Genomic DNA, 15,853 nt, shown 5'->3' with positions numbered 1-15,853 from the left:
GAGCTAATAAGCTAAATGCAGCTAAATTTGTACGTTTTGAGCATAAATTCAGGTAGCAACTTCTTACATATTGCACCTTTAAAGCACTGTTTAGGTGATAATAAGGAGGACACACATATCAAGCAATCACAAACATAACATTCTCTATTAATATGTGTATGATTTTTTTGAATGAATATGCATTAATATAATAAAAATTCCCTACTTTCATATATGTACAGTGATTGAGTTCAAATCTGCCCAGTTTTTTTCTTCTATTTTTGCCACAGAATGCCTCAGCTGGAGCAGTTGAGCGGTAAATGTTTTGCTACAGGGCACCATGACAATATTCAAAGTAAGGATAGTACGGTCAGAATGTCTGAAATAGCATCCCGTCTCCTACAGCGATCATGTGCTAAATCCCCAGCCGGTGTTTTAAGATGTCTCTGCTGTTCGGAGCAGCAGGTCTCAGGCTGTCAGGGCGCTCCAAGGTTGAAGCACTCTGACAGTTGTTGTCACCACATCTCTCACTGTCCTTCTTATTTTACTCTTCCCTGGTGCTTTGTCTACAGCGAGTGATCATATTCTCTGTTCGGGCCTTTGGGAGCTGAGAACAGCGAAGGGTAATTACGGCCACTTTCACTGCTGATTTACCTAAAAGATATAATTACAAACAAGGCAATGAGCAAAAAAGAAAAAAAAAGAAAAAAGAAAAAAACAATTTTGTACATAAGGATGAGTATAAGTAATGATGTTATATTTCATCCAGCTACCTTACTCAAACACACTGGTGTGCATATTACGCTTCAGCGTCATCTGCAGCCGTGTCATCACGGAAAACCTCCTCTACACAATAACCGTTGTTCAAGTGTGCACACATCATCAGCCAGACTTGTATTGTGTAATCCAAAGACCCTGTAATGTCCATTACCAGATGAAATCAGCGGGTGATGACATCAGGTTTCCAGTGACGAAATGAAGTCCCTATTGTTACATAACTCGCTAATCCTTCCTGCAGCTGTATGTGAGCCAGATGACACTCAGGCAGAGTCTACAGTTAGGATTATATACATACAGCATCCCAAACCATTCTGTTGACCCTGAGTTGTTTCAGCTGTTGACTCCTCAATACAGGAAATAAGATAATAATTGAATTCTGATGGAAGGTGTACTAAGAGATGAAATGAAAATGTAATATTGCGTGTGTTGGATAATGGAAGTGGAATAGGATCCTTCCCCTTGGGAAATTTCATATTTATTACAGACGCACACTATCACAGGGGCAAGCAATCCGACATAATTAAAAAACAGAAAAGGTGTATGTTTGTTTGTCTGGGAGTCTAATGTGTTGATAGAAGGAGGATAAAATGAGGACACATTAAAATGTGAGGCTCAGAAATGCACACACCACATGAGCACGTACGGAGAAAAAAACTTACCATTTGGGTAGGGTGTTTCACAGAGTGTGAGGAAGTCTACTATAGGATAGTCCATCTCCAGCACAGCAGTACTCTTCCCATGCATTACCGTCAGACAAGGCCGCCGGCCCACCGTGTCATACGACAGACCACCAGACAGGATTATGAAGGGTTCCCTGGAACACAAACACACAGGCATCAAGATTTAAGTGTATATATATATATTCATATATATGCACTTAGTAACACTTCATAAAAGCCATTGTTAATAAATGTTAATTTATGGTTAACTGAACTTTAGTTCTTTTTTTTATTACCTAGCAAGTGCAGTGTAAAGGATTGTTTTTTTCATGACTACTTACAAATAGTGAAATATCTGTATTATTTCATTTATTACAGACGTACAACACTGTCTTCCTCAAAGGTGCAATTTGAAAGAATCAGCCATCTGTTGAGTTACTACTCAAAATAAACAGGGATCGGCACATCCCCAGAGTAACCGCTAAATGCTGCTAACTGTAGCTCCCTTTAACTAGTTAGCTCACTTAGGTGTGAATCTAGCGGTCCAGACTGGGAGCTCAGAATAAAGGTTGATTGTTGGCGTTTACACTGCTAGCACAGGAGCTTCCATCTGTGATGGTGTAGGGCTAGCTGGTTAGCATGCTAACTTCGCTCTGGACAAATTGTCGGAGAAATACCTCAATGTGTCCTGATACATGATGCCGCGACACAAAGAGGTTTACATTATCTAAAGGTGCAATATGTAAGAAGAGACCACTTGTTGAATTCAAAATCAGAACAAATACGGGACGGCATATGACCAGAGTGACTGCCAACCACTGCAAAATGTAGCTGCAGTTAGCTAAGAAAGCTCAGGTAGCCATGCAGCTAGCAGTCCAAATGTTCCAGGAAGTGCTGGTGTTTTGCACAAGAGCTTTGAACCCAGATGGGCTGTGGCTAGCAAAAGGTCAAAGTTTTGAATGTTTGAATGTTTTCAACCCAAATTACTATATACTGCACTTTTAATTGTCGTGTAAATTGTACATGGTAACAACCTGATGGTGAGAGGGAGAAGCATCTAACAAAAAAAAAGTTTTTTCTGGACTGACGTTACACATGTTACTCTAATCACTTTGGCAACAGCTTTTGACCCCTGTCAATAACCTTGATGTGTCTTTTGTTGTAACTGTGTCTAAGTAAGCATATTCATCTCCAAGCATACATACATGACAGTAAATTTGCTATATATGTGTGTTAGTAAGTGTGAGAGAGAGAGAGAGAGAGAGAGAGAGAGAGAGAGAGAGAGAGAGAGAGAGAGAGAGAGAGAGGGAGAGAGAGAGATAGAGAGAGAGGCCCCTACCCATTTCTAGTGGTTTTGTACTCCACTTTGAGAATGGGTTTACAAGGCTCTGGCTTCTTCCCATCCTTGGGCTGTTTTCCTAAAAATAGAACAAACAGAACATACTTTACTTCGCCAGTTCATCCCTCTTCGCCTCCTTCTCATCTTGTTTCTCTTGTCATCTTGTTTTTTTTTTTTTTTTTTTGCCTCCTTCCCCCAGAAGCTGCACTTAAAACGCAGCTTTGAACAGTAGCCAGACGATACAAAAGGCTATTCATCAGAGAGGAGGAAGACAACTGCAGGGGCAGGGACATGCAAAGAAAGGTGTGACGATCGAGGATGATTTGCAGAATCCATCCATCCGAACCTCAACGGGAGGGCCATGTGAAGGAAATGTGCCACTCCAGCATATGTGTGCGTACTGTGCATCATTTTGTATTAGAATTTTTTTTCTGATCAAGCCTGAAAGGGAGCCCTGAGGTTGGTTATTGAAGGCAGGTCTGTATAATAAAGGATTCATTTTAATAATTACATCTAAATAACAGATATCTAAAAAGACAATTAAAGAAGGACTTATAAGCCTTCCTTAAACATGTCAAAGGAATTTGCATAATTGCCCATTAAATACCAAACTAATTACGTATGCGGCGCTGGGAGAAACAACTAATTAAAAACCATGTGCGATGAAATCCTTTCTACAACCCTCAACACGCAGGAAACAGCTTGAAAAAATTGACTACAAGTTCTTTTTTTCCCCATTTAATTCCATTGTTGTGTTCCTTCTCCCGGACTCGTGCTCTCACTGTCCGCATGTTGCACTCCACCTCGTCTCTTTTTCTCGGGCCCCCTCATCCAGGTGAACTGTCGGAGCACGGGGAGGAAGAGGAGCACGGATTAAAAATGCATCTTCAAGAGAGCAGACTCGCTTCTCCTGCAGGACGTAAACAGAGCAGCGGCGCTAATGTATGCGTGTGCAGACACAGAAGCAAAGCAAACAGAGGCCATAGTTGGACCAACAATAATCCTGAAATGAGGAGACGATGAAGGAGCCACATGTACGGAGGCTCTTAAAGGGGTAGTTGCCTAGTTTAGCAAGTCAGGTGACTGAAAGGTGTTTCATTTGATGTAGTGCTCAGAAGAACTTTGAGGAAAGTATTTTGCTAATATTTTATTCCCTGCCCTGGTAATCGTCTCTCAACCCCTCAGATTAACCTCGCAACCAGTGATTTACATGAGCGCCTTTTCTTAGACAACCAGTTAATCTCAGAATATATTTGTAATAATATAATAATGATGAATCTGTAGTAGGGCGGCACATTTCAGACAAAAATTACCAGACATTGCTTCAGAAAAGATGAAAAATATGTGAAAAAGAAGTGAAAGTGAAAAAAGTGAAAGTGAAAAGGAAGACAGAAACACTAAAAATATAAAAAAAAACACAACAAATGAGGAATAAAAGAAAAGTCAATACGCTATAGAGTTTTTACGACTATACAGGAAGTAGCAAATGAGAATTAAGGAGTGATTTTGGACCCAGCCTGTGTGTGTTTGCTTTTTTCCGTGTGCTTCCACCTGCTTACCGTGTGGGGTGATTGTCTGTATGGGCTTGCCCTGGCCTCTGACGTTCCATATGGTCAGAGTCCCGTCTGAGTGACTGCAAATGAACTGCTTGCCCTCGTGATGCCAGGCAACTGAGTGGATCGCCTAGGGAACGACAGACAGGAAGCAGGGGGGGGGTTCAGTGGTTCAGCAGGGTGAAACATCATCTCGCTTACGCTACAAATTTATCGCGTTGCCGCAGCCATACGGTGCTCGGTACAACGTTCATACGTGGCTCCGGATTACATGCACTTGAACAGATGGTGAAAGCAAGATAAAAGGAGCCCGGCCCCTGACTTCAGAGCATTTCCGGTGGCATAAATGCATATATTAGAAGGAGCTTTTGTATGACCCATTTGCTGAATGTGGAGAAAAGCAGGAATGGATCGGTCATTCATTTTTTTTTTCAGGATTGCCAGGAGGAAGGTTTTACTACCAAGGTTGTAAATTTAAGAATTCTGGGACACAAATTCACTGGGGGGAAAAAAGACATTTCTCTGACTCTTAAAATAATTGAAACACAGCTAATATGGTGCCTTCGGGTTCACCTGCTGTCTTGGAGCCATTGATTTAAGAACGTTTATGATTTAAAGGTCCCAAATTGTAGAAAGTGAGATTTCGATGTCTTTTTAAGCAGGTCTAGGTGCTATACAAATACTGGGTAAGTAATTCAGTTCTCTGAGCAAGGTGTAGTACCTTTACGCAACACAAGAGAGAACTATTTTCTAGTGGGATGGCAGCGGATACTTCTGTAACTTTTGTCAGACAGCTGCAGCCTGAACAAACTGTGGTTAGGGTGGTTGTTTTGTCTTTTAGTATCCCCTGGGTTTCGTGCAGACATTTTATCTCACCAACATCACTGATGCTTGGAAGACTAATGATGTTCTCGGCAGCTTTAATACCCCACTGTTCCTGTCCAAACCAAACCAAATGAAGAAATTGGCACGGAGACAAGCTAATAGATTTAGAGACAAATAAGGACAGACAAGCAAGAGTTTTTAGAAATGGTTCCCTTCTCCCATCGCTGTTGTAAACCTGGACCACAATGATTCATCCAGCTCACAAACAATCATTGAAAACACAAACACATCATGACCAAAGTGCACCAGTAAAGGGCAACCTTGCTTATTGATGCCCTTTTCATAGCTCATAATTAAACCCAGCAAACGTTTTGACATTAAGTAAATATGATGATGTGCACCAAAGCTGTGTTAAGCCCGCAACGGCTTCCAAAGCAGTTTTTAAAAGGCTTGTCACATGAATTTCCCCCCCGGGGCCATGTTCTTAGCAGAACACCTGCACCATCAGTGATATGTTCCATCACAAGCCTAGTGCTTTGTCAGGGAAAATATTCATTCAGAGCCCTTGTTTGGTTATATTCTCATCATGACATGATGGTTAGTAGTATTTAAAAAAAAAAAAAAAAGGAAAAAAAGAGCCTGTCTGCTTCAGTGTTCTTACCACATTGCTGGAGCTTGATTTTTATTGAATGGGGCAGAATGGGGAACCAATGTCGGGCTCATGAGACACCACGCAAATGTATCGGTCTCAGGGTAAATTGCGTCATACTATTTTGAAGGTCAATAAAACCCTATCTGTAGTTTCGACCAGTTCGGTTCAGGTGCGGGTTCGGAGCCAGTGACTACTTTGGAACCATTTATATGTGTTTCATTGGCCAAAGGACAAAACAAAGGACCAGAGCTAGTGTAGGTGTGTTCTGACTAAACCACAGAATAAACAAATAATTTTCACTATGGACACAGTGGTGGTGCAAGGACCAGTCATGTTTCGTTGGCAAACAGAGCAACACTCGTAAAGAGTCGATGTAAACCACCTAAGTTAGTTCAGGCAATGCTTGGAAATGGGAGACATGTACAGTAACTACATGATGGGACTCCACAGTGGCTCTTGTGTCCAACCAACTCCAATCCAGCACCGGCCCAGAACCAGCACACGATTAGCTTTGGTCTTGCATGGCCAAACCTTAAAAAGATGAAGCCTATAAGGCAATATTGTGAAGAACTTGTGTGATTCCTGAAGTGGGTGTTGTTGTTTTTTTTTGTTTGTTTGTTTGTTTTTTGGATGAACAGCCAAGTCTCATTATCTTGTTTCTTCCGATGGGATTTCCTCCAGGTCATCGAGACCTTGATGAGACGGAGCCATGTGACATCATGCTGCACAGACACACAGACTCATTATTCGTTACACCCTAGATGAGTCACTCCTTCTCACTCCCACAAACGAACTATACTAGACGGCTGATGTCCCAAGAGCCGCAATTCTTTTGTTTTTTTTTATGTCAAGTGTTCTTGAACTTTTTTCTTCTGATTTTCTGTTTGTGAAGATTTGCTCCAAGTAATCAGATCCATGATGAGTAATGGCCTAGGTGTCTTATCTAAGCCGACGGCGGATGTGAGTCCTGAAGCGACAGAGACAGTGGGATGCAGTTTGTCAATGATTTGTCGCCAGAAGTGATTCACGGCTGTGCAGTGCCAGGTGGCAAGGATGAAGTTACAGCAGGTGTGCTGGATGGAAGTGTGAGCTAATTTCCAATTCTGTAAAATCCCACGCCTTGGAAATGAAGTGAATTCTCCTATACTTGTGTATGTTACGTGTATAATTAGACATATAGAGCTAATCTTGTGGGTCTGGGACCTGAAGTTGGCATTTGAAGTGGCTCATGGGTCTTGTTGCCACTTTATTTATATATAGATTATATATTTTTTAACAGAGCTGAGATATTATTGAGCTCAGATACCGATGGAGGAGTGTCAGCAGTGTTATTCCTTATGCTGACTGGAAGCCAACATAAAGGATGCGATCTGCAGACATTCAAGAAAACGCTAAATGCTTAAATCTTACGTCTTATAAATGAAAAGAAAAGTCCTAAATGACCCATGCAAAGGTGCTTTGGCAGTGACGACTGGATTCTCTGAGTCTGTGAGTGCATTGTTTGCCGCTGACAGTCCCAGTAGAGAAGAGCGCACCGCGCTTAATTGGAAAATGAGAAGGGGTAATTGAAACACATGGTGCTCGTCATATCAAACAATACCAATTAAAAAGACTAATTTCGTGATGTATTGCATTAGGTCAGTTTTCACAGATCGGTCTTTGGGGGACGTGAGAATTCGGTCAACAGTTATTAGAGTTGCACACATGAGCAAGTGGGTCCTCGCACACAGCCACACACACACACACACACACACACACACACACACACACACTAATTCATGGTAAAAACCGAAAACAAACACACAAATTGAGATGAACGATGGAAGAAAATAGACATACCCGTAAACATGCATACCATGGCCTTAATTAGAAAAGCTTCTGCCAGCGTTGTGTCACACTGGGACATGACGACAGCTCAGTCCTCAAGTGGCACACACGCGCGCGCGCGCGCACACACACACACGGACTTTCACAACGACGGTAATTCCGTTCAGACAGAAGAACACTCAACCGAAAAAAAGGTTCAATCTAAAAAACAAGCATTTGGGGGCAAGTGTGTCAACAGTGATTTCCATAGAGCAATCCCCTTTTGTATTGGGACGTGAAATCCATTCCGCTTCTGTTTGCGATGTTGTGGTTATTATACGAGCCCTGAACGAAACAAGCCCCCCTGAGCTTACCAATTAAGGGACTTCTATATTAAAAAAGATGATGCCACATCATCGTTTATGATTGGTGCAAGAAAAAACATGCCGTGTTATTATTGCTCACAAAGTACGACAGAGACTTTGGTCTTTAGTTTTGGAGGGTGCTGGATGAAAAGTCGAAGGGGGATCACGGAAGTCATTAACTCTCAAATCCACCTAAATTACAAATAAACAATTTTGAATTGTGAGAGCCTGACAAAAGTTTCAAGGATGGAAATGCCAGTCTGAATTGTAATAACTTTGGTAACCCTTTGACTTTTGCATCATCTGGTAACTTAAATTTTTGATAACTTAAATGAAGTGATAACTTCAGAGGCAGACGAGAGGCAAATGAGTCAGCAGTCAACTGTAGAGCGCCCATGGAAGAGCATGTCTCGAGGAAGAGGAAGCACAGCGTGATGTTCATTTAGTAAATTATGGTCCCATTTAGTGTAAAATAGATGTCAAAGCAGGCATGTCCTTGGGTTCTCAGTCAGAACAAAACAGGATATCCTCCCCAGCTCCACCTTTTAGACAAATATGGTCACTTCTGGCTCCAAAAGACAAGATAGTGATATCCTTTAAGCCAAACTCAAGGCTTTAGAATCAAAGTCCAAAAACCAATGGATAATGTTGTGGTTGGTTTTACTCCCTCAAAATAAATATCTTCTTATCAGCTTTACTGACTAAGCTGTACTTTGTGTTTCGTATTAATCAGTAAGTGTTAGCTTTATAGCTTTCACTTCACTATTAATGCGAACATGGAATACATTTAATGCACTTAACATTAGCTTGTTAGTGTGCTGAAATTAGCATTTCGTTATGAGCACAGCTGCACCTCACATGTCTGCTAGCATAGACACACAGAGGAGATGGCAGTCTAAAGTATCATTACATGTTTATATTCATCTTAATATAGCCTTATAACAGTACCAGCAGAGCACAAATCCTGTGGGCAAAAACATTAACCACCCAATAACGGTTGAGAAATCTCACTCGATTGACCGACTTGACTGAATTCATCAAGAAATGTTTTGGAACAACAGCAGTGTATGAATCCCCTCCTGTTTGTTAACAACATTAGTATTAGGTCATCCTGATGTATAGAGCCCCACAGAGACTGACCATTGTGTAAAGAATTATAATGTATGCTGTCCACTAATGGACATTGCACCAGACTCGCCAAATGACCCATCAGCTTTGAACAGGTAAGTAGTCTGTCTGTATTCTCAACAGGTCTTAGGGGGAAAAGAAAAGACCTCTTAAAGAAGCCCGGCCTGTGCCAGATAGAGTTTGTTAATAATTTGCAGCATTTGCTTTTAATCTTCTTGGACAACCAGATGGGAGGGATTTAGCACACAAGGACAAATCTAATAGAGTCAGCAGAGCTGTCCATCAAAAATACTACCTTAGGAACTTCTTTGTGCAGTGTTGCACAGGGCTCAACGGACAACCTCTTCCATCCAGCGATCCCAGCATCATCCAGCATTAAGAATTGGTGTTTACTGGATAAATCCTGGTGTTAAAAATGCGTTAAAAAGTCAAACTCGTTCACAGCCAAAGCATCTAAGTCTTTCTCGCGTTGCTTGAAAATAGTAAGTAGTAATTGCTGCTTGGTGGTCGTGGGGATGTGTTCACACTTTTTAACAGTGTCATTGTTGGCCTTCAGCTACAGCTCTGAGAATTGTGGTCTGCTCCTCGGCGTGTAGAAGCAAACATTTTTTTTTTCTCTTTTTTTCCTTTTTTTTTCTGTCGTGGGTTGCATTTGTGCACGCCTGTATGTGTGTGCATGAACAATTCCTGGCAATCGCAGTCAGAAGTAACCGACAATTTTCTGAGTTACTGGGCTTTTGGGAACAAACTGCTGGTCCCTTTCCACGATTTCAGGGAGAGAGAGGAGGAGAAAGAGGGAGAAATAGCTGGAACAATGAGGCAAAGTACAAGAGAAACGGAGTCAAAACGATGTCAAATTAAAAATGAAAACAGTTTAAACCATTAAGAGGCATAATAGAGCAGGTGTTGCAAAAAAGAGAGGGTGGGAAGTTTGGCTTGCTTGTATGAGCAGGCTGCAGAACAAATAGGTATGTTTGAATAATGGGCTGCACGACAAAAACATTTCTTATAAATTCATCCATGCATCCACTGAGCGAGCGATAGCCACCAGAGGACAAACAGCAGAGGAGGGAGAGGAGAAGAAACTCCGATCTGGCTGTGAAATCAGACATTCAGCAGGACAGGACTCAGACCGAGGTGTTGAGTCAGACGGAGCGGAGTGGAGTGGGGTCAGGGTGACGGATGCTCTCTGGCTACCACTCACTGGAAACCCATACTGCTGATGCTGATCCACAGCTAATAATACACGAATCCAATGAAAAGACACAGAAAGAAAGGCGTGCCCTCTCAGCTCTTTGCAAGGCCATAAAAAAACAAAAGTTTTATTGCCCCTGCTGTTTGTCTGAACTCTGCCGGAAACTTTGTTGCTGTCTGGGAGCCAGCTTAAGCTCCCAAATTTGCCGGCAGCATCTAAAACTAACAAGGGCTGCCTTCAGTCTGAGTCAAAACAATTTCACTATCATCCCTTGTGTGCAGCCGACGTTTCTGACGTTGGGTGAGAAACTTCGCAAGGATCATTAAGAGTGTGCTGAGAGTACAGCAGCCGGTGTTACACACAAAAGCCAGTTATCTCCATCCTTTGATACCCTAAACCAAAAGACAGTCTTGCACATGTTCTAAACATCCGCAAATTTCCATCAAAAATTTTTTTGAAAAGTCTTTAAGACGGGCTTACTCCAACATCAGAATCCATCACGGCGCTGTTGGCTTACTCTGCTGTTCTAAAAGAAGAAGAGGAAAAGCTTCCTTGTTCATTTCAGTCGACAACTTTGATACTTGGCAGCGAGCTCCTGGGCAAACAGCGTTTGAATGGTAGTGCGCAGCGGGAAGGGGAGCACACAGCGGGCTGAGTATAGCTTGCAATGTCTGTAAAAAGTTTCAGCCTTCAGTATTATTGAAGAAGCTATAAAAGAGAAGAGCTGGCACACATTTGTGACGTGAGTGGCTGAAATGAGCTTAGTTATGCAAAACATCAACGTCAAATTAGACCCGTGTTTCCATAGCAACTGGATTGATGTTGGACATCTAGTTTGGCCTTCGCTGTCTCTGTCATAGCTCCCAATTAAGGCAGCAAAAACCACCATTAAGGGTGGGCACAGTCATAAATAATGCGCTTTACTCTTGCTGCGATAACGTCTACATGAAGAGCGAAACGAGCGCCAAGCTACGTTAGATATGCATACAAACACAGATGGCGCCTTCTGTCCGTACTCTGTGGTCATTTCTTCCAAAAGTTCACAGATAACGACCACCTGAGCAGTCGCTCCGTCAGTCATTGGGGGCAGTGCAGCCGATAGTTACGTCAAGATATGATGGTGATGATGGCTGTGCTTGGTGGTAAGACATTTTAAGATGTCACTTTGATGCACATCTGCTGAGACAAACGCTTAGAGAGGAATACATTTCAGTTGGATGGCAGCAAAGGAAAAGTGGTGGTCTAATGCAAGACCATCGTGACTCTGAGCGGCGCCCTCTGGTGGTTGTATTGCTCAGCATCCATACCATTGCGAAGGACACAGTTCTGGTCATGGTTAGAAACTGACAGAGCTACTTTCGTAGACAAAGGGAGCGTGAGGGAGCACAGGCGCAGGCTTTGGCAACACAAACAAGTGAAAGGTAAACCAATTTCTCAGAGGAAGTCAATATTTTGATGAAAATGCACCCGCAACAACTCAAACAATGTTTTACCGCGGACCGCTTTCTTAGCGATGGCCAGCGGCATAAAAAGCAGCGCGCAACCTCAAAGGACAGATTGTTGTCGGGTTCACGCTCGGAACCTATAGGCTTTGCCATTTTCCATCTTTTTAGTACTCAGGATTAAGGGAAAGTCAAGAGCGATTGTGTGAATGTTAAGCCCTCTTTAAAGCCGATTAAATAACCACAGTGGTAGGTTAGATGAGTAGATGAGATTAGTTGCTCTGGAGCTGATGTGTTCAATTCAATACGATAAGTGTTGGCTGCAGCCCCGTGCGAAACAACTGTTACAAGTTACGGCCGAGTTAACTCCAAATCGTTTGGATGTATCAGTCAGGGGGTACAACCCATGCGACATTACAAAAGAGAGGGAAGTGTTGCGTGTTCGCTTCGTCAGTGGAAATCACAGTGAGTGAAATGAGTAGGAATTGCAGTAACCCCCCACCCCCTTCCTCCTCCTCCTCCTCTGACAACCCCCCCCCCCCCCCCCATCCCCCCCACCCAACCCCATCCCAAGTCTCTGGGGAGGTGTAACTGTAGGGGTTTGGAGAGAAGAGATGAGCTCCCACGAGAGATTCAACACGAGAGACTGTAATGCCCCAGGAGCAGCGGGGGGATATTAGCTTATCTGAGAGAGTTAGATGGAGCAAAGGCAAAGAGAGAGAGAGAGCGATCCGTACATACTGAACACACAAAATCCACTCTCGTTTCTGTCGTCTGTGTAGTCCTCGGTGCGTCTTGTTATCTCAGCGTGCTTGCAGCAGCACGGAGCTGCCGACGAGGTGAGCGCCAGCATGAGCTTCACGATAATCTCATTATCTTAAACAGCCGGCTTGGCTTTGTGTCCCAAGTACTACGGACATCACTGTGCGACTGCGTACGTGTTGACTGTGTTTGTGCTCGTGATCCACACAACCGCTCAGTCGGCATTAACCTCCATGACAACTTCATGAATGAGACCCTCCACCTCATAAGACTCGGTCCACACTCGGATCAAGCAAAAGACCAGTGGGGGGGAATGTAAATGGGCCCAGATTATCTGAATATCCAAATTACCAACGCCAGCACAGAAAAAAAAACAATATAATAGCATCCAAATACACAAGTGGAAGTGATATTCTGCGTGCACACCAATCAGATACAGTCTAGGTTTGACACATGACAGGTCCAGAGGGGATCTACGGCGCTCTGACACTGAGTCTCTTTTATTGTTGTGTGTTTTTATTCATAGACAGACACAATTCCCTCTGGGGAAGACAATAAAGCCACATGACTCAGTGCTTCAGAAAAGGTGGACCTTATACTAAATGTTTTGCAGTCACAATATGTGAGCGGGATCGCTCCCGCCGCACTCTGGAGACATGAGCACATGATGATCCACTGTATAAATCATGCCACTGTTCAAAAACATGCATTTCACATGTTTTTCTTCTCTAGAAAGTTGTATGAAAAAACATCATTTAGTTGTGACTGCAGCTCTGGCCAAAGAGGCATGTGTCAGTAGAATTTGTCCCCAGAGCCCTGCTACCTGTTTCCTTCTTCTCATCAAGGAAGCAAAAAAAATGTATTTGCCAAAATGTCTTTTCTTTTTAAAGGAATCATCTTGAGGAGTGTCTTACTTCTTCTCAGAGCTGGAGAGCACAATTCCAGCGAGAGTTGTAAATTATATAATAACCATCATGAATAAATGGTTGACTTAAACTTAAGTTAATAGTTGCTCAACCGTTAAAAAGCAATAAAATGCTTTATAAACCATTTATTAAGCGGTCGTAACCGGTTGTATGCTGCAATTCAAATAAGACTCAAAGATAAACTACACTGACTTTACATAAACAATTGCTTAGTAAATGGTTTATAAAGCATTTCATATTTGAAATAACTTTTAACAAAAGTTTAATTGACTGTAAATTTGCCTTTTATTAATGGTAGTTATTTTAAAATGTTTTCTCCTGTCCTCTGGCAAACCAAACTTCAGCCTCATCTTCATTTAACGGCACATTAGAGCTGCTTTTTCCTGAGATGAAACAGGAAGTAGGAAGTCCTATATAGAGGTGAGGCTCCAACCTTCCGATGTGCACCTATGGGACCTTATTTATTTGTGCCATGCTTTCAGACACCTATACTTTACCTGTGCAGTATATTAATGGACCCTCTCGTCTGCTGTCAATCACACACACTCCGCAGAGAGAGAGAGAGAGAGAGAGAGAGAGAGAGAGAGAGAGAGAGACGCACACACACCCGTGCCATGAGTACACAGCTATCATTTGGGAAAACCTCACACACACGTGCACCGCTGTATTCAGTTCAGCTCATGAATTGGTGATATCCCCGGCTCCTGTGTTAAAAAGACACTCCACCGATCAGAAATGAGAAGACCTAAAGCTGTTTGAGAAGAAAAGGCAACGAGGGGAGATTTTGCCTACCTCATCATAAGTGTAGCGATAGTCAGCCTTCTTTGATTTCAGATCCCACAGGACCACGATCCCGGACTCAAATCCAATTATAAGCTGGAGAGAGAGAGACAGAGAGAGCGCGACAGGCAGTCAACGAGATAGGCAGGAGAGATGACAGGAGAGGAGATAGAATGGACCCCATGATGGGTGGAAAAAGAAGTAATACATTTGACATTCACACGCAGCATGAAAAGGAAGCAAGGTGGTGAGCAGACTACAGGGGCTGAGGGAGGAAACCTGCCCGCCCTGCTTCAGGAGAGATGAGAGCCGAACGCGCAGAAAGAGTTTTTTTTTTTTTTTTTTTAACATAAAATGCAGGATTTTTTTTTTGCAATGCCGATTATTTATAGCAACAACACCTAGTCGCAACACTTCCAAAGAGTGGGCATAACGAGCCCTGTTTCAACTGTGCAGTGGAGAATGACTCCACAGAACTCGACACAATGTGGGCAGGGACAGTGGAAAACGTTACGTTTAGATTCAATTTTTCCAAATATGACACACGGCCTCTCGTCTGTTTGTCTTCTGCTTCAACAAACCGTCAACTTCAAACGTCAAAGTCATCTTTTTAAATCCCAGAGGTGCATGACAAAAATGATGCAAACCATTTCTTTAATGCATTTTGTTTGCACTTGCTGATAGAATGTCGGGCTCTGTCCACACATACGCGGGTATTTCTTACAATTGAGCTTTTTCTATGATACTGACCTTTCATTCACACATGGAGGTTTCGCATTTTACACCACTGAAAATGTATGTTTTGGAAAACTTTTTCCAGTGTTGGACCGGTGAACTCGGAGGGCTATCCCCATAACACCACTCAGTAAAAGGGCCCTCTTGGACCCTCTTGCAGATAAAGATGATCAAGCACCCTTCAAGTGGACAGAACTAGGTCAAGTGCCCTCTTCTCATTTTAAATCAAAACTTTCTGCGCGCTGGTTCCTGTTCACACTTGTCTAGACTGAGATCGTTTTTGTTTTAAAAACCTAATTTCCTAAAATACCCATGTACAGTACATGTGGACTAGGCTTTTATCTATTCTCACTGCAATGTCAAATACCTCAGTACGTTCTTGCATGTGTGCGTGGAGAAAACAAAGTCGTTCTTTACCTTTCCCTCATCCATAGGGTTGTCACTTATGTGGACGACTGGTCCGGGGTGAGCCTTGGAGGACCTTATGAGAGAGACAAAGAGGGAGACAGACATTGTACTCAGCCATCATGACAATGCCATGCGTGTAGAAGCTTATGGTGATGTATGTGGAGGGGTTAGCGAGTGGCTTTGAACCTGTGGAAGAGGTCCGCCAGGGAGGACAGAGCTGCCAATCACTCCGAAGGCTCTAAAAGGCTGTTCAAAGACATAAGCTCACTTAAGGTTGTGATGGATGGCTCTGTCAGGACCCGGGCAGTCCCCACCGGCTATGTGTATGTGCGTGCGTGCACGTTTTACATGTCAGCCGAGGAGACAAAATGCTCGGGTGCCCCCCCCCCCACCCCCCCCCCCCCACCCCCCACCCCCCTCCTGTCTGCGCTTTACCCTCCAGACAGCCTTATGTCAAAAGTCCCCTCCGTGTGCCAGCCCACGTGGCTGCAGAATTTACCTAATCTGCCCTGCCTGGAA

General features: G+C 43.1%; 1 protein-coding gene across 2 annotated transcripts in view; it reads right to left on the bottom strand.

Annotated features, from left to right (window-relative positions):
• Positions 1–15,853, bottom strand: part of stxbp5a (syntaxin binding protein 5a (tomosyn)) — a 98,913-nt gene that overhangs the window by 24,287 nt on the left and 58,773 nt on the right. For both annotated transcript variants that reach the window (XM_037087353.1, XM_037087354.1), the window contains exons 7-11: positions 15,344–15,407; positions 14,204–14,287; positions 4,317–4,440; positions 2,758–2,836; positions 1,419–1,573 (exon numbers count right to left, since the gene is read on the bottom strand). In XM_037087353.1, coding sequence (XP_036943248.1) covers positions 1,419–1,573; positions 2,758–2,836; positions 4,317–4,440; positions 14,204–14,287; positions 15,344–15,407 — 506 coding nt within the window. The remainder of the gene's footprint in view (positions 1–1,418; positions 1,574–2,757; positions 2,837–4,316; positions 4,441–14,203; positions 14,288–15,343; positions 15,408–15,853) is intronic.

The sequence above is a fragment of the Acanthopagrus latus genome, chromosome 22 (genome assembly GCF_904848185.1).
Source record: "Acanthopagrus latus isolate v.2019 chromosome 22, fAcaLat1.1, whole genome shotgun sequence".
Classification (NCBI taxonomy): domain Eukaryota; kingdom Metazoa; phylum Chordata; class Actinopteri; order Spariformes; family Sparidae; genus Acanthopagrus; species Acanthopagrus latus.
This window is presented reverse-complemented; position numbering and strand designations above follow the sequence as displayed.